The following is an 18,519-nucleotide window of genomic DNA, read 5'->3' as shown; positions in this document are numbered from 1 at the left end:
CACCCTCAGGAGAAAAGCTTTAATCAATTTGACTGTGTGGGTATGCATGTGGGAGTGCGATATACAGCGCTGAGACAGAACAAGAGATACTTACAGAGGGAGGAAACACAAGAGCGGGCGAGCAGTGAAACTACTGGGATGCATGAGCTCATCAGCCATATTCGTGGGTAGAAATGTGTCACGATGCCGCCAATGTATCCGTCCCCGAGGGCCGTAGCCCCTCCACCTGCCTCCACTAGAGCAATGGCTGAAAGTAGGTCTCTAATTAACACACATAATGACAGTGTCAGCTCTTATTCAGTGCAGCACGTGCTGCAAACCTGCACACTCGCTTTAAATCAGTTTGATCCGTTTCCATAGCACTGGAAATCCCTGACAGAAAATTACTGTTTCTTCACAGTTAGTTGATTGCCTAACTAAAAAGTCTCTGCCGTCTGATTGATTGCTTTAAGGACACATCAATAAAATTTTTTATCAATGTTTATTTATAGCTATATTTAAATACATTATTAAAGTTTCTAATGCTCACCATGGCTGCATTTATTTAATTAAAAATGCCGTAAAAATAGAAAAATTGTGAAATGTTTTTACAAATTAAAAGAGCTATTTTCTATTTGGATATATTGTAAATTGTAATTTATTCCTGTGATGCAAAGCTGAATTGTCAGCATCATTCCTCCAGTCTTCAGTGTCACATGATCTTCAGAAATCATTCTAATATGCTGATTTACCGCTCAAGAAACATTTCTGATTATCAATGTTGAAAACAGTTCAAAACAACAGTGTTTATTTGAAAATATAAATCTTTTGTAAGATTTTAATGTCTTTATTAAAAATGTCTTTAGTGTCACTTTTGATCAATTTAATGCAGTCTTGCTGATTTAATTAAAGTATAATTTCTTTAAAATAAAAAAAGAACTTATCAACCCCAAACTTGTATTGTGTATTTTTTTTAATTAAATGTAAATTAATATACATATGAAATAATGAAAACATTTAATTAAAACTAGGAATTATAATTTGAATATGTATTTAATGTTTTTTTTTTTTTTTTTTTTCTTCTTTTTTCTGAAGATGAAAATGTTCACCTGTAATGTAACTCATAAATTCATAAGCACATTACTGATAGGTTTGTAATTTTCAATACCACCTTAATTCCTTTTCTTTTCTTTTTTTAGTCATCATAAAGTCTGTATAATCGGTTTCATATTTTAGTGACGGTTCAACAGATTCGGCAACAGAGATGTAGAAAACATGACAGAAAACCAAATGTTTCAGCTTAAAGAAAACTGAATACAAAATTAACAGATGTTTTTCTGTGGCAGTGTAACACCTAAATGTAAAGTGACTTTTCCCCCAATTTGCCCAAAATGCTCTCACACTGTTTCCGGGTCAACGGGTCATCTTTACAGTTGAGCCTGTATTAGATATGTGTGTTAAAAACACTGTTATAATCTCAGAAACCAGCCTCTCAAACTCCCAGACACACACATACATGGATCATTTCCATATCTCCAGCTCTACTCCGTTTGATTCATCCACCCTTCCTCTATTTCTCGATCCCACGTGTGATCGGCAGCTTCACAGTGCCCGCACAGGAAGTGATGCGTCCGGCTGCGCTGCTATTGTTCTGCGTTGTGTAACATCAGGGCTTTCACTTTATCACTCGTCCCATTTCATCACTCTTATCAAACAGTCACTCTTATCTACGATGTTCCTTTTGGGCATTCACCTCCTCCGTCACGGCTCTTGTCCCTCATCTTTTCTTTGTCTTTTTCTTCCCCTTCTGTCCTCTCCTCTCCTGTCTTTGCTTGTCTTTGCAGTCATTGTATCCATCAGATTCTAGAGAGTGTCGATCACATTCACCATCATGACATAGTGCACAGGGACCTGAAGGTCAGTATGGGAAGTGCACTGGCCCACTGCATGTGTCATGTGACTCTTACCTGTTTCCAGCCGCCCATGTGTCTGTCTTGAATTGTACTTCTGGGATTTTTGGTGTGTTTCTGCATTGGCTGGCTGTTTTCACACTCTGTCTGATTGTTTGGTTTGAACCCCAGTTCGATTCCCTTCTTGTTGACACTGCAGGTCTCTTTTTACATTGTGTTATTTGGCTACAATTTGCAGTGGATTTGCATACTTAACTCTATAAAGCCTGCTTTATCATATTTGATACAACAATTTCTACAAGATCTTAACTAAATATTTAAATATCATCTTACTAAGAGATAGAGAGTAGCAAGTATCTGCTATACTGTTACACTGATCTCATTGATTTACATTGCAAGCTATCAGAATTTAATCTTATTTTTTGGCCTCATGAATATCAGCAACTGTACCATATTTCATATTTTTGCTCATGTTGGGCCTTTGAATAAAATGTAGATGTTTTTTTTTTTTTTTTTTTTTTTTTAAGTATGATCTCCATATTTTGGGTATAATAAACTAAATAGTGCGTCAAAACGATTAATTGTATACTATGTATATTTATTATGTATATATAAATACACACATACAGTATGTATTTTTAAAATATTTACATGTATATATTTATATTAATATAATTGATATTATAAATAAATCTATTTAATATATAAACAATATATTTTTCTCAATTATATACATGCATGTCTGTGTATTTATATATGCATAATATATATACACAGAACACACATTATGTAAGCAAAAACTTTTATTTAGGATGTGATTAATCGCGATTAATCGTTTGGCAGCACTAATACTAAATGCACCATAAAAGCTTGATGTGTCAAACTTAGTAATATGGTAAACACAAACTTTTGGGGTTTATTAATTTTTTTATTATTTTATTTTAGTAAAGATTTTGTCTAAAGGTTAAATATAATCTTTTACATTTTTTCTGATCATTATTACACATGTCAGGATTTACAGGGTTAATGTGAAGACAAAATTCTGAGTACTTGCAGATTTTTTTTTTTTTGTAACCATTTTAGCTAGAAAACAGTGTAGGAGATGGCCTAAAATTGAAAACATGTTTTTTACTATCAAAGTTTAAAAAGCACTGGGCATTGTTTGGTCTGAATTCCTCCACAGGTCAGTTTTCGGCTCTGATTCATGGAGCTGTTTTGTTGTAAAGAGATGTGTACAGAAAAGCATCTGTGAAGACAATTTCCAATTACCTGTAAAAAGAAAGACCGAAAATAAAGAAATTAGGCTTTATTGCTTTCACCTTAAGGTAGTATTTTAACCAAAAATAATGCAGTCTGTATTTATTTACCCACCTTTTGGGGTTTCAAAAACTGCACTTTTCTGATTGTTATTTATTGTCCATATTGTGAAAGTAAAGGGAATCTATTGTTGTTTTGACCCAAACCAGTGTTATTTTAGAATGATTTATATACAGTATTTATAACATTTTGAATTAGGCTTTATTTTAATTTGTTCAGTTTTTATTTTCATTTTATCTTAAGTTATTTCTGTGGTTTTGTTACTGTATTATTATTTTTTTAATTATTATATTTATTTATTGTATATTATTTATTTTTATTATAATTATTATAATATAGCTCAATTAACTTTTATTTCAGTTTTAGTATTTGTCGTTTTGTTTCATCTTATTCATTTCAGTTAATTGCCAAGGCAACATTTCTCATTTTCATTTACAAGTTTCATCTAATATTTATATTTCATTTCAGCCTGCTGAATATTTTATTTTAATTTAGCTTTCAGCTTGCTGAAAAAGGTCAGGTATTGCGTTTTTTTTTTTTTTCACAGGAGATTTAATTTGAGCTCTCATTTAACCATCAACACTGTCTCAGGTTGTTCTCTTAAAATTCCAGTAGGAGTATAAAATAATACAAATAATATAGATAGCATCAGATCATGTGGTCTTGTGAATATTTGGTGTTTGAGTTCATATTGAGACTTGCAAACTCAGTCGGTTTGCTCTCAATTTATTTGTTATTTCAGCTTTCTTTCAATTACAGAAAGTTTTTATATTTAATTATACCAACCCACTGACCCAAACATTCTTCAAATTATCTTAATTCACGTTCCACCGATGAAAAAAGGTCAGGTTTGGAATGACATGACGTTTAGTAGAGTTTTGGGTGAAGTATCCCTTTAAGGTACTAATAATCACTAATATTTAGGAGTAGATAAGGTAGGTTTAGTGGTTCTGACCAAACCAGCTCGGGTCAGCACCAGACGCTATATTGTGAAAACAGTCGAATCTGCTCTTGATGCACTGAGAGCGTCTTCTGCTCTCTCTCTGTTTCTCGTCTCACTGTCTTACTTTCTCTCTGTTGTTTCAAAACAGTGTCATTTATCTTTGCAATTGGGTAATTCTCAGGCGCGTGTAATGCATTGTTTCAGTCAAGCCTCGCTCGGAGGATGACAGAGTGCCGCTGTTTTGTTTAATAGTCTCTTGAGTGAAGGGCTCTTTCAGAGTCTCGCAGCTTGTTGTGGTCTTGATTCAGAGGCGCAAATAAAGCTGCTGACAGGATCTGCTCCATTCGGCCACACGTTAGACAAACCTACACTCGTATTAAGGGAGGAATCATGGTACACGTGAGGTTACTGTTAATGCATTTCATATTGCCTCTTGATTTGCTGATGGTCAGAATTTGTTCTCTTCTTTATTCACATACACACTAAAGTTTCAGGATCCCCTAAATTATAGTTTTGTTTGTGTATGGAACAGAACTCGTTCTTGAAATTGTGATGACTGACACAGTTGGAACCATAGCACTGTTTTGTCATACTGCGCGACTGATATTGTATTTTTTTTTGACCAAGTAATATTACAGCAACCAAAGTCTCGTTATGTTCAGTATTTTTAACTATGGAAGGCTGCATTGCAGAGCACTCTCTTGAAGGGTTGCCATGTCCACTTATTATAAGTGACTTATTAAGCATCTTTGGGCTTGTTGTTTGGGCTCGGCTCATAAAGCGATCCATTTTATGGAGATAATAAAGTAGGCAGGTGCAGGCTAGGTCGTGATATTTTGGTATGTGGCTTATTTTCAGCATTACATGGTTTGATTTAAGTTGGTTATGGGCTTGTTATTTATTGCTGTATTTTATAGCATGATATGGCAACACTGAGTCAAGATTTACCTCGTTCCCTGTTATTTATTCCAATGCAACTACAACACGTTTTTTTTAATATGCCATTAAAAACAGGTTCTGTTGACATTGCATAGAATTTCTGCAAATGTGATTGTTACTACCGGAGTCAATTCACTTTGGTTGTCACTTCTGTAAATTACTGAACGGGATTAATCACTAAAAGGTGAATCGAGTTTAGTTACAGTGTGTATGTGGCTAGGGCTGGGCGATATATCGAATATTAGCGATAGTATCGGAATAATTTTGACGACGATGTAAAATTTTAATATATCGGGAATATCGAATATTTGAAATTCAAGCATACTTTCCCAAAAGAACGCGCCGCATGTCCAAAAAAGTAACCTATAACTGCTGACTGCTCTACCCCCCTCTACTACGAGAGCTTAATGATAGCGGTTGCCAGATAACAAGAGTTTAAATCTCTGAATCAGAGCTCCACTGTTACAAGGATACATTTTCTGTACGGTGTTTGCTTATTTTAAGCAATCTGGCAACCATGCGCACGTGCTCACTCCTCATTGCGGAAGAACCGCCGACGATAATCTGAAAACACTAACAAGCTGGAATTGAGCGATCTAACGAAAGATTAGTTGAGCTGGTCTGTGTTCTGTCGTGAGATCTCAACTGTATTGTTTGGATTTGGGATCGCAAAATAAATGCACTTACTCGACTGCTGATGTTTGAATAGAGAAACATAGGCTATGGCCAATTGGAATTACTATTGGGGAATTTCACTGATATGTTTACCAGTTTCCATAATATAGACAGAGAGAATGCAAAAGTCTTTGGTATTCATTTATATATATTTATATATAAGAAATAGCTATGTGCATAGTTGCATAGTTGCATAGTATAAATTGTGAATTGCATGCACTAAAAATCTTGGTCTAGATTTTTTTAACTGCTTAAATAAGCCGTTTAATCTAAATTGCTTTTTTGTTTTGTTTTTATGGGCAAAAGAAAATCATGTTTTTTTTATTATTTAAATGCAAATGCAAACATATCGAGATATATATATCGAATATCGTAAAATTTTTGACCATATCGAGATATAATTTTTTTTTTTATATTAGCGTAGCTCAAATCATTTGATTATTTGGTATTCATATCAAGAATCAAAATCTCAATTTGGTCTCAAGGATAAAAAAACTGGGGTCATATGCTCACAAAAACATTATATTGTAATATTGTATGTTTTAGATTGAGTTGTTTGAAGTGTAAATTTGGTGGTCGTATGTTAATGATTTGTTAGGATTTCAGAATTATTCATTTCTGCAGCTTGGCTTCAATAAATTCTAAAAGTTTGAGCTCTGGAAGTTACTCTGTTTTCATAGTCAAACTTTTCTATCTCAAAAGATCAAGACACATTTGATTCCTTGCTATAACTACTATAATGAGGTCCCATCTGATTTTTCTGTCTTGGAGAATCTTTTTACATTATATTAGTGAACCAAACCGTGTTAGTTTAGGGGAACTTCAATTGGCCGCTTGTGGGCCAAATCAGCTATCAGAATACGTGATTCTGATTGGTCAGTTGCGACATTACAAGGTTTGTTTTTCCTCGAAAACACCTGGTAAAAGCTGATAACACAGGTTCATCCGGGCAAATGAAGCCTGTGCTATATGCTTGCTAGGAACAGTTTTTCTTCCTGGAAGCTTTGCATTTGGTTAGCTAATAAAATAAAAAAACTTGATTCAATATTAAGTTTTTAATTAATAACTATTTAATGATGTCGTCCTGGTGTCAGAGACTCGCTCTCTCCTTTCATTCAAACGCAGCTGCTGCCATTTTGCAACAGTTGTTTTTCTAAATTGTAATGGATTATAAAATAACTAACCTATTTTAAAACCGTTTTGTCTTAACTAAATACTTTATCACCATAAGTAATTATGTGGTTAAATGTTGTGTAATAAATTATATGACTGCACCGTATGCTTTAAATGCATGAAAGTTTTGCATTCAAATATTTAAAAAAATCATATTTTAATATTTATTTATATGGCAAGTAGCAATGTAATAAGGGGGATAATGTACATCCAGCTGGTGGTTAATGAAGAATAACCCCCTACAGTGTGATCAAGACCCCAGCGCAAAGCTGGTTACAAAATGTTAGCATGTTTATTCGTGTTAGCTACATGTTAAAATATGTTAGCGATTTGTTAAATAATGCTAGGAACATGCTAATGCATGTAAAATATGCTAAATATGCTAATAGTGTTCTAAATCATGTTAGAAATGTGCTAGCAACTTGTTAAACCATCGTAGAAAAATGTTAAAACATGCTAACAATGTGCTAAATCATGTAAAAGCATGTTAGTGACATTTTATTTACATTCTCTGGAATTTCAAAGTAGCTTTAAACTTTCAGAACCTGATTTCCCTGTTGAAAAAAACCCCCAGCATATGCTGTTAGGTAAGTTTTGATGCAGGTTTAATATGGTCCTTTTGCTGGTTTATGCTGGTTTAAAATGGTCCTTTGCTGAATTATGCTGTTCTTTGCTAGTTTATGATGGTCTTTGCTGGTTTATGATGGTTATGATGGTCCTTTGCTGGTTTATGCTGTTTATGATGGTCCTTTGCTGGTTTGTGCTGGTCTTTGCTGGTTTATGATGGTCTTTGCTGGTTTATGATGGTTATGATGGTCCTTTTCTGGTTTATGCTGGTTCTTTGCCAGCACATGACCAGCATAAACCAGCAAAAGACCATCTTAAACCAGCATCTCAGCATCAAAACATACCCATCCAGCATTAGTTGTTTTTTTTTCAACAGGGTTTGTCAAACCAACATCAAAGTGTCATGTCAGGTTTTTTTTAAGCACAACAGTGTTTTAGATTTTTAAATCCAACTACTTTAATGTAAGTAAACTCCTTATTAAGCGTTTTTAGATTAGTTTTTTTAATGTCAAGATCTATATAGTAATGATTCTGAAAAGTTTTTTTCCACCTTTAATTTGGCCCCCAAAACAGAGGAGTTGAATAGTCTTAGTGTGGAAGAACTAGAAAACAGCATTGTATATTCCAGTTTTACAACACACACACACACACACACACACACACACATTCTCTCTCAGTAAATCAGCAGCACACGCCTACACAGGCTGACTCACGCTGTCCACCTCCCTCTCCTCAAACACCGGTACATTTCCTCCAGCCTGTCTCACCACACAACTGCCAAAAAACACACTCCAGTCTGCTGCAGCGCCACCTGCCAGTCTTACCTCTGTTCTTTCTCTTTCACCTTCTCTCTGTCTCTCCTGATGCTCGCTCTCGTCGTGGGTGGCGAGATCGTCTCACCCTTGAGTGTGTAGTGTTAGCTAGAGCTTCCTGTGTCAATAACACAGGGTTTTGGCTTTGCAGGAAGAGCATTGTGTATGCTGTTTCAAAAGATGTTGATGCATGTGGCCACTTCTGTGGACTGAACAGAGTTTATGGCATAGTAGGCTTTATTTTATCCATTAGTGTGTCTCTTTTTACCTGTCAAGAGTCTTTGTTTTGGGTAACAGTGGTAGTCTTTCTCAAGTCCCAAGTAACTTTTAGTCTTCTAGTTTGAATGCTAATCCTTCAGTTTTCTTTGCAGATAAGATAAATCCAAGGGTGAATCTCATGAAATTGAAATCTCAAATCAAAAGAGAGAATTAATTAGCTGGACTTTGACCCCTTGATAATAACCCCTTTTTAAATGCTAAGAATTATTTTTCTTTCGTGACAATATTTATATTTTTTATAATGAAAAAATCTCAATTAAAATTAATTTATAAAATGAATAATTTTTTTCATTTGATTTGGGAGGTAAAATACGCTAAACGGTCACAAAAATGCATATGTTTTTTATTTTGTGGGGGGGGGGGTGAAATTTGACGTGGACATGACGTAGGGAGATTCATTCTATAGACAAAACTGCCACACTTTAATGAAAATTTACTAGACTTCTTTGGACTTCTCTTCTTTGAAAGATTTAGTCATTTAAAATATATTATTATGCTTGGCATCAGCCTTTGACATCAATTCTAGAGGAAGATTATGTTTGTTTGTACTGTTATATTTTATTATCCCTGTGATCGCCCTGCATTTCTTGCCTGTGCCTGTGCATGAGAAAATGGCATTGCTCAGACTAACCTGGTGTTTGCATGCAGTCACTGCATCCAGCAGATCCTGGAGGCGGTGCTTCATTGCCATCAAATGGGCGTGGTGCACCGAGATCTCAAGGTGAGTGATAGGAGATTTGTTCATCGGTGTCCTGCATGCTTTTATGTACAAATATGCCACGTGTGATGTGCGATGTGCAGTTATGATGAGATTCGATTAATACTCGGGAGAACGAATGGCTTAAAGGGACAGTCCAACCAAAAATGAATATTCCGTCATCTACACACCTTCATGTGTAGGGTTGTTAAAAACCCTCTTGCCATTCAAAACCTGTAAGGATTTCTTTCTTCTGCTGAACGAAAGAAGAGATGTTTTGAAGAATGTAACCAACTCAGTTTTTGGTATCCATTGACTTTTTTTTTCATGTGATTAACGTCAGTTGGGACCAACATCTGTTTGGTTACATTTATCCATTTAGCAGACGCTTTTATCCAAAGCCAATTTCCTCTTATACATTTTTTTTTTTTTTACCAGTTTGTGTGTTTTCCTTGGGAATTGAACTCACAATCTTTTGCGCTGCTAACACAATGCTCTACCACTGAGCCACAGGAACAAATTCTTCAAAACATATTTTCTTAAAAAACTCATACATGATGAACAAGGGTTAGGGGGAGTAAATGATGTCAGAATTGTAATTTTTGTGCGGACTGACCCTTAAATACTCGCGATCTGATTTAGCATGATGTTTTGCATGCATGGATGTCTATGTCTGGGATAAAACTCTATAATTCTGCAGTCATTTCAGATTAGATTTTTTTATTGTTGATTTTATGTCAAGTCATATGTTATATTATTGTTTTTGAAGACTTCTCCCACAGGTTGAATCTGAACTATAATGGAATAACTCGCCAATAAATCGTAGAAATAAAGTAAATAGGTTCAATTTTGATTCCATGTTGCTTTCTTTTCTAATCCTGCTTCAGTTCAGAACTTGCTCTTTTTATATACAAATCTCCGTCTGGATGCATTTCCAGCGTTGTTTTCCCCGGATGCGGCTCAAGGTCATTGAGCATTTCACACCATCCTACAGATTCCCAATCAGAACACTTTTCAAATCATGAGCCTGAAACATCGAGATGCCATCTGAGCTCCACGAATAGCTCCAGCAGATGGCAACGGCGGCTGAGCGTCAGAACACAGAGACCGTTCGTCTCTTTTCAGAGCGGCATCTGTAGCACGAGATCAGAGATTTGAGACTGAATAAGCTTCCCATGATTCTTTGCTCCTCTGGACCCAATTTCCCACCTGGATCAACTTTGACCAGAGCAGAGGGAACATAACCTACTTAATAACAGCACACACTCACACTAAACACTATGTGGAAGTGTGAATGTGGGTGTTAAGTGGGATGATATATTATAACCAATATGTCTAAATGGGTGACAGTATGTTACGTGACAAAATGAAATCAAAATTGCATTCCTTGATACCTTTGGTCAAGGTTCTGTGTTAATATTTACACATTTTCTGTACAAAGGTTTGGGGTCTATAAGATTTTTTTAAATGTTTTTGAAAGACTTTTTATGTTCACCAATACTGCATTTATTTGATAAAAAAATTAGTTATTAACAATTTCACATAACTGTTTTCTGTTCGAGTCAAAGTATATTTTTAAAAATAATTTATTTCTGTGATACAAAGCTGAATTTTCAGATCTTCAGAGTCACATGATCTTCAGAAATCATTCTAATATACTTATTTGCTGCTTGCATATTTTTGTGGAAACCACGATATTATTTTCAAAGTTCAAAAGGGCAGCATTTATTTGAAATCTTCTTATGTAAAATCTAGTTTTTTTCTGTCACTTCTGGTCAATTTAATGCTTGCTTGCTGAATTAAAAAGAAAAAAAATCTTAATGTCCCCAGATTTTTCAGTGTTTGTTTACAGTGTGGTCACTTTTTTTTTTTTTTTAATCAACATGAAATCAAAATTGACCCAAGTGCCCGTTGTTAATGTTGTCAGCGTTCTGTGTAATATCTGTGGTGGTAAATTGTGTTGTGTGAATGCTGTTTCATGTTGACTTGAACGAAAAAAACGAAGCTATTTTCTGGAACTCTTTATCAAACAACAGTGGGATCACTGAGAGCACGTCCTGTCAATCACATCCACAGTGTTAAACTAAAGATAATTCAGTCTGCTCTCAGAGGAAGCTGCTCTAAGGGACTTTCAAGAATAACACTACTACATCCTGTATTAATTAACTCAATAGCAAGCTAATGAAGATAAACGTTACCTAGAGCAAATTTAGCAAATGTTTGCACACTCAGGTGTGTAAAATCAGTTCAGTCAACCTTTTTAGCTTCAAGGCTTCCTATTGTCCAAAAAGTATTCGAAGGTCTTGTTTATAGGTGGAGATATTTCTGGTTTTCTGCTGTATTACAAAGCTGCTTGTTTTGAAATGTTTTTATGTTTTTGGCTTTTTTTTTATTTACCCAATCTAGGAGAGTTATTTTCTTAAAAATGGTTAAATAAGTAATTAAAATCGTCCACTTAAAATAACTTTTCCAGTTGTTTGTAATTACAGGATTTTTTTTTTTACTTTAATATTTATTGTTAAAATTTAAAAATGTATATATTTTTATGTTTTCTCAGCAGTTTTTACACACAAAATCATTTTAGGTCTTGACATAACTATATTTAAATATTAATATATTATTCCAATATTATTCCAATATTTCCAAGAATTTTCCAGATCCAGAAATCACATTTTTATAACCCTCATATATACAGGAATTTAGGAGCCGTGGTTCTTTTAACATTTAAATTATAGTGGTAACTTTTGAACAAATTCAAATAAGAAATAAGATTTTATCTGTTTTAGTTCATTTCAGAGATGGATTTTGTCTTGTTTTAAATTATTTTAAGCCATTTTGCTGCCCACTTTAGAGAGTGCTGAAGCTCCCCAGATGGTTCCACCCAGGGTTAAGTTATTATAAATTTTTGTTAATTGAAATACATTAATTTTAGATTAAAAAAATTTTTTTCATCTAAAATATTCATTTAGTTAAAGAACAAAAATTTCAAATTGGAAATAAATAACAACCAAAACTGAGTTTAAAAATAGAAGAAACAAAAACAAAATGGTAATATTTTAATTTTTTTTAAAATAAAAATATACAAATACAAAATTTAAAATAATTTAAAAAATAATAAATTAGATATTATTAAAAACTATAAAACCATATATAATATTAAAACAAGACTGGTCCCAGCTTCACTACTGGTCAAAAGTTTGGGATCAGAATGATTTTTAATGTTTCTTACAGGAGATTCATATGAATTTTAAGAAATGTATTTCTGTGATGCAAAGCTGAATTTTCAGCAGCATTACTTCAGTCTTCAGTGTCACATGATCCTACAGAAATCATTTTAATATGCTGATTTATCATCAGTGCTGGTTTTGCTGCTTAATTTTTTTTTTTTTTTTTTTTTTTTTTTTTTTTTTTGAATTGGTGATACTTTTTTCAGGATTCTTTGAATAAAAAGTTAAAAAGAAGAGCATTTGTTTAAAATAGAAATCTTTTCTAACAATTTACACTATCGTTCAAAAGTTCGGGGTGAGTTAATTTATATTCTTTTATTCGGCAAGGGTCTATTCAATTGTTAAGAAGTGATAGCAAATAGTTATATTGTTAGAAAAGATTTATATTTTTAATAAATGCCATTCATTTTAACTTTTTATTATCAAAAAATCCTAAAAAAAGTATTGCAGTTTCTAAAATAATATTTGGCAGCACAACTGTTTCCAACATTGATAATTCTAATAATAAATCAGCTTATTAGAATGATTTCTTAAGGATCATGCTACACTTTATACTGGAGTAATGGCTGATGGAATTTCAGCTTTGCATCACAGAAATACATTTTATTTGAAAGGATATTAAAATAAAAACCATTCTTTTATATTGTAAATACATTTTGCAAGATTACGTTTTTTTCCTCTGTATTTTTAATTCAATAAATGCAGCTTTGATGAGCAGAAGAGATGTATTTAAGAAATATAAGTCTTACCGTTTCCAAACTTTTGACCGGTAATGTACCTGGTTGTGAAACAATGCCTTCGCATCATTTATCACCTGTGTTTTGGTTGTTATTAGCCATTTTTCTTGACAATTGAACACCTGCAATGCTAACCATCATCATTTTGTTTCCGGACCATTATGGATGATCTAAAGTCATAGATATCAAGCTAACATGTGATTTTAAATGAAAAGCAGTAGTACATCACAGGAAGTTGTGAATTAGACATGTTTTAGAGTTGAAATCAAACAGAACATGGCGCTGGTCAGCACCGCTCATATTTTGGGAGCTGATTCTGTTTGTGTGCAGCTGTGGTTGTATGTTAAGAGTTAAGTGTTTAAAGGTAACATGTATCAGATTTTGGTTCAGCGGTAATATGAGTGCACCCCTGATCTTCCCTTCAGCCGGAGAACCTGCTCTTGGCCAGTAAATGCAAGAACGCCGCCGTCAAGTTGGCCGACTTTGGCCTGGCCATTGAAGTGCAGGGAGAACAGCAGGCCTGGTTTGGTACGTGGTCACTTCAAACTCTTCAGAAGCTTTATTTGTTTAATTTAGCTGTTTCCAAGCACATAATCTGGCAACCAAATGGTTTTCTCTGACATACAAACACTGATGTGTTGGAAAGAGCCTGGATTTTGAGTTTTTGGATGTGTATTTTTGCATTCCCATGCAGGGTTCGCTGGGACGCCAGGTTACCTCTCCCCAGAAGTGCTACGAAAGGAGGCTTATGGGAAACCTGTGGACATTTGGGCCTGTGGTGAGTCACACGCTCCCTCCCAATAGAGTCTTTGCATCTATTTGGATCTTCTTTCTCTCTCGCTCTCTCTTGCACATATTCAGACACATCAGCTCTCAGATGTGGAGAGCTCTTCTGTTTCAAGAGGCTGTTACCTAACAGCGCTTTCACCGGTTCAGCCACCACCGTCGTGTTTCACATCCACTTTCTCTAGACTATCACTAGTTGAGCGGTTTAATTACTTTGCAGGTCAGTAGGTGGGATGGGTTTTTTTTTATCTGGGGTTGGAAATTCTGATTAATTTTGACGCTTCATCAGGGTTGTTTGTTTATCAGTCAACCAGTTCATGGATTCTTATGAGTCATTCTCAAAATGCAACACTCAAATTGTTTGCCATTTTACGTTTGTTGTCACAAAATAAATGTTTAGTTAATTTAAACTTTAGTTACTATAAGTAACGATCTTGAACCCACCTGGCAGTTTTAATCTCCAAACTAATTTCTGTTTTGAAGTCAGATGATTCACAAATGTTGAGTTATTACAAAGAATTTACATTTATAGTATTAGTTTTTTTTTTTTTTTTAGATTAATTAACATACTCCTTTAATGTATATACTATAATATATATATATATATATATATATATATTAGGGGTGTAACGGTTCACAAAATTCATGGTTCGATACGATTCACTGGTGTCACGGTACGGTTCGGTACGTTTTAGATACAGCAAAAAGAAAAAATTGGCAGATAAATTTTCTTGATTTTTAAAAAATGTTTTATTTATTAAAACTAACAAAGTTTTTACATTGAACAATGATGGAGCTATTCTTTACCCATCTTCTATGGTTTTTTCTTAGCACCATACTGTATAAACAAAAACCGCTACTTATAAAAAAAAAAAAAGTTATATTTTTGTAGTAGTTATGAACAAATACAAAGATTTAACTTTTTATATGGAACTCTATAACTCTTTATATTGAGTGTTTTTACTCAATTGGTTCTCTATAGGGCTTATGTTTTTTGGAACAAAGCAGGAATTACGGTCTGGCTGAAATGGGCTCGTGAAGGAATATTGTAACGAGGCACAATTACATTAATATATAGGATTTTCTATTTCTGGTCTTTTAAACGGATTAGCAATTTTTGAAACGAGCCTTCAGCACGTGCTGAGTGAGCGAGCGCCTGACTGAGTAGCCTAACATCAACATATAAGCTGGTGTTTTTTTTTTTCTTCTTCGGGGGTGTCAGGAGCGTTGCCTGTTACGTCGTTTGGGTTATTTGGCTACCTTGTTGAACGCATATTATATTTCACAATTTTTTTTTTCCAAATATAATTAATTAGTCCAACGAACCGTTCGGTACATAGTGCGTACCGCGTACCGAACCGAAAGCCTCGTACCGAACGGTTCAATACGAATACGCGTATCGTTACACCCCATATATATATATATATATATATATATATATATATATATATATATATATATATATATATATATACAGTCTTGTTCAAAATAATAGCAGTACAATGTGACTAACCAGAATAATCAAGGTTTTTCGTATATTTTTTTATTGCTACGTGGCAAACAAGTTACCAGTAGGTTCAGTAGATTCTCAGAAAACAAATGAGACCCAGCATTCATGATATGCACGCTCTTAAGGCTGTGCAATTGGGCAATTAGTTGAATTAGTTGAAAGGGGTGTGTTCAAAAAAATAGCAGTGTGGCATTCAATCACTGAGGTCATCAATTTTGTGAAGAAACAGGTGTGAATCAGGTGGCCCCTATTTAAGGATGAAGCCAACACTTGTTGAACATGCATTTGAAAGCTGAGGAAAATGGGTCGTTCAAGACATTGTTCAGAAGAACAGCATACTTTGATTAAAAAGTTGATTAGAGAGGGGAAAACCTATAAAGAGGTGCAAAAAATGATAGGCTGTTCAGCTAAAATGATCTCCAATGCCTTAAAATGGAGAGCAAAACCAGAGAGACGTGGAAGAAAACGGAAGACAACCATCAAAATGGATAGAAGAATAACCAGAATGGCAAAGGCTCAGCCAATGATCACCTCCAGGATGATCAAAGACAGTCTGGAGTTACCTGTAAGTACTGTGACAGTTAGAAGACGTCTGTGTGAAGCTAATCTATTTTCAAGAATCCCCCGCAAAGTCCCTCTGTTAAAAAAAAGGCATGTGCAGAAGAGGTTACAATTTGCCAAAGAACACATCAACTGGCCTAAAGAGAAATGGAGGAACATTTTGTGGACTGATGAGAGTAAAATTGTTCTTTTTGGGTCCAAGGGCCACAGGCAGTTTGTGAGACGACCCCCAAACTCTGAATTCAAGCCACAGTACACAGTGAAGACAGTGAAGCATGGAGGTGCAAGCATCATGATATGGGCATGTTTCTCCTACTATGGTGTTGGGCCTATTTATCGCATACCAGGGATCATGGATCAGTTTGCATATGTTAAAATACTTGAAGAGGTCATGTTGCCCTATGCTGAAGAGGACATGCCCTTGAAATGGTTGTTTCAACAAGACAATGACCCAAAACACACTAGTAAACGGGCAAAGTCTTGGTTCCAAACCAACAAAATTTATGTTATGGAGTGGCCAGCCCAATCTCCAGACCTTAATCCAATTGAGAACTTGTGGGGTGATATCAAAAATGCTGTTTCTGAAGCAAAACCAAGAAATGTGAATGAATTGTGGAATGTTGTTAAAGAATCATGGAGTGGAATAACAGCTGAGAGGTGCCACAAGTTGGTTGACTCCATGCCACACAGATGTCAAGCAGTTTTAAAAAAACTGTGGTCATACAACTAAATATTAGTTTAGTGATTCACAGGATTGCTAAATCCCAGAAAAAAAAAATGTTTGTACAAAATAGTTTTGAGTTTGTACAGTCAAAGGTAGACACTGCTATTTTTTTGAACACACCCCTTTCAACTAATTGCCCAATTGCACAGCCTTAAGAGCGTGCATATCATGAATGCTGGGTCTTGTTTGTTTTCTGACAATCTACTGAACCTACTGGTAACTTGTTTGCCACGTAGCAATAAAAAATATACTAAAAACCTTGATTATTCTGGTTAGTCACATTGTACTGCTATTATTTTGAACAAGACTGTATATATATATATATATAATATGCATTAATATTGTTAAATATTATTGCCTTATAAACTAAACATAAAACTTTTATTTTTAATTTTTAAATATTATTTATTCCTGTGATGCAAAGAATTTTCAGCATCATTACTCAATGAATAAATGACTTTATTGTCATTGTACAAGTGCAACGAAATTGAGTGCGATCCTTTGGGTGCATAAAAATCTATAATCTAATAAATACACAGATTACTGGATCTGTGGCACAACATTACACACAGAAGACGTCTCACATTCTCAAGTCTTCAGTGTCACATGAGCCTTCAGAAATCATTTTAATATGCTGATTAATTCTCAATGTTGGAAACAATGTTGCTGCTTAATATTTTTTTGAAACTTGTAAAAAACATTCATTTAAAATCAGTCTTTTCTAACAATATAAGTCTTCACTGTCACTTTTAGCAATTTAACAAATCAAGAAAGAAAGAGGAAAAAAATGCACTGACCCCAGACTTTTGAACGGCTGTGTATTTTGTGCATAAGTTATTACAAAAAAAACGCTCAAAACAATGATTTATTTACAAATTAGACTTCAATTCAAGTGTTAATCAATTTCAGCTGTTTTGATAACTTTTGCCATTTTAGTTCATATTTATATTGTGTTTCTCTACATAATTAAACAATACAATTGATATTTGTTTATATATATGTTTATATTATTTATATGTTGTTTATTAAAATAGTATATTATATTATGAATTATAAAATGTGGGAATTATATTAGATAAAGTCTATAAAGGAATAAACTTGGACATTATTGAAAGTGTAGCTGTTTGATAACATTGGTTAAGTTACAAAAAGTTATATAATAGCATTTTGTGTTTGTGTATGCATATGCTTCTTTATAGAATGCATACAGTCTGTTTCTTATTACATTTAAGGATGATTTAATGTGTGACTAAATGTCTGCTTTAGACACACAAAGATCAGCATAGAGTCTGTTAGAAGTGAGACGTCTATGATGATGTGATTGCAGGAGTCATCCTGTATATTCTGCTGGTGGGATATCCTCCGTTTTGGGATGAAGACCAGCACAAACTCTACCAGCAGATCAAAGCCGGGGCTTATGACGTGAGTCCCCTTGTCATTTCACTCATACAGTACAACTGGAATCAAAATATAACCCTGTTCCCATGTTCCCTGTAGTTCCCTTCGCCAGAGTGGGACACGGTCACCCCTGAGGCCAAAAACCTGATGAATCAGATGCTGACCATCAATCCAGCCAAGAGAATCACTGCCCAGGAGGCTCTGAAACACCCGTGGGTCTGCGTGAGTATTACCAGCCCAAAATACCAACATACACCTGATTACACACACTTCATTCAGATTCAT

General features: G+C 34.4%; 1 protein-coding gene across 7 annotated transcripts in view; it reads left to right on the top strand.

The window, feature by feature from the left end:
• LOC113054639 (calcium/calmodulin-dependent protein kinase type II subunit beta-like) overlaps positions 1-18,519 on the top strand; it is a 54,571-nt gene that overhangs the window by 16,876 nt on the left and 19,176 nt on the right. For 6 of the 7 annotated variants that reach the window (XM_026220321.1, XM_026220324.1, XM_026220322.1 and 3 more), the window contains exons 7-11: positions 9,243-9,315; positions 13,681-13,783; positions 13,950-14,033; positions 18,164-18,258; positions 18,334-18,456. In XM_026220321.1, the coding sequence (XP_026076106.1) occupies positions 9,243-9,315; positions 13,681-13,783; positions 13,950-14,033; positions 18,164-18,258; positions 18,334-18,456 (478 nt within the window). Of the gene's footprint in view, positions 1-1,823; positions 1,897-9,242; positions 9,316-13,680; positions 13,784-13,949; positions 14,034-18,163; positions 18,259-18,333; positions 18,457-18,519 lie in introns of all 7 variants that reach the window. The other variant, XM_026220323.1, reaches the window with a different exon arrangement.

The sequence above is a fragment of the Carassius auratus genome, chromosome 35 (assembly GCF_003368295.1).
Source record: "Carassius auratus strain Wakin chromosome 35, ASM336829v1, whole genome shotgun sequence".
Taxonomy (NCBI): domain Eukaryota; kingdom Metazoa; phylum Chordata; class Actinopteri; order Cypriniformes; family Cyprinidae; genus Carassius; species Carassius auratus.
The sequence above is the reverse complement of the archived record's forward strand: the minus strand, read 5'-3'. Positions and strand labels throughout refer to the sequence as shown.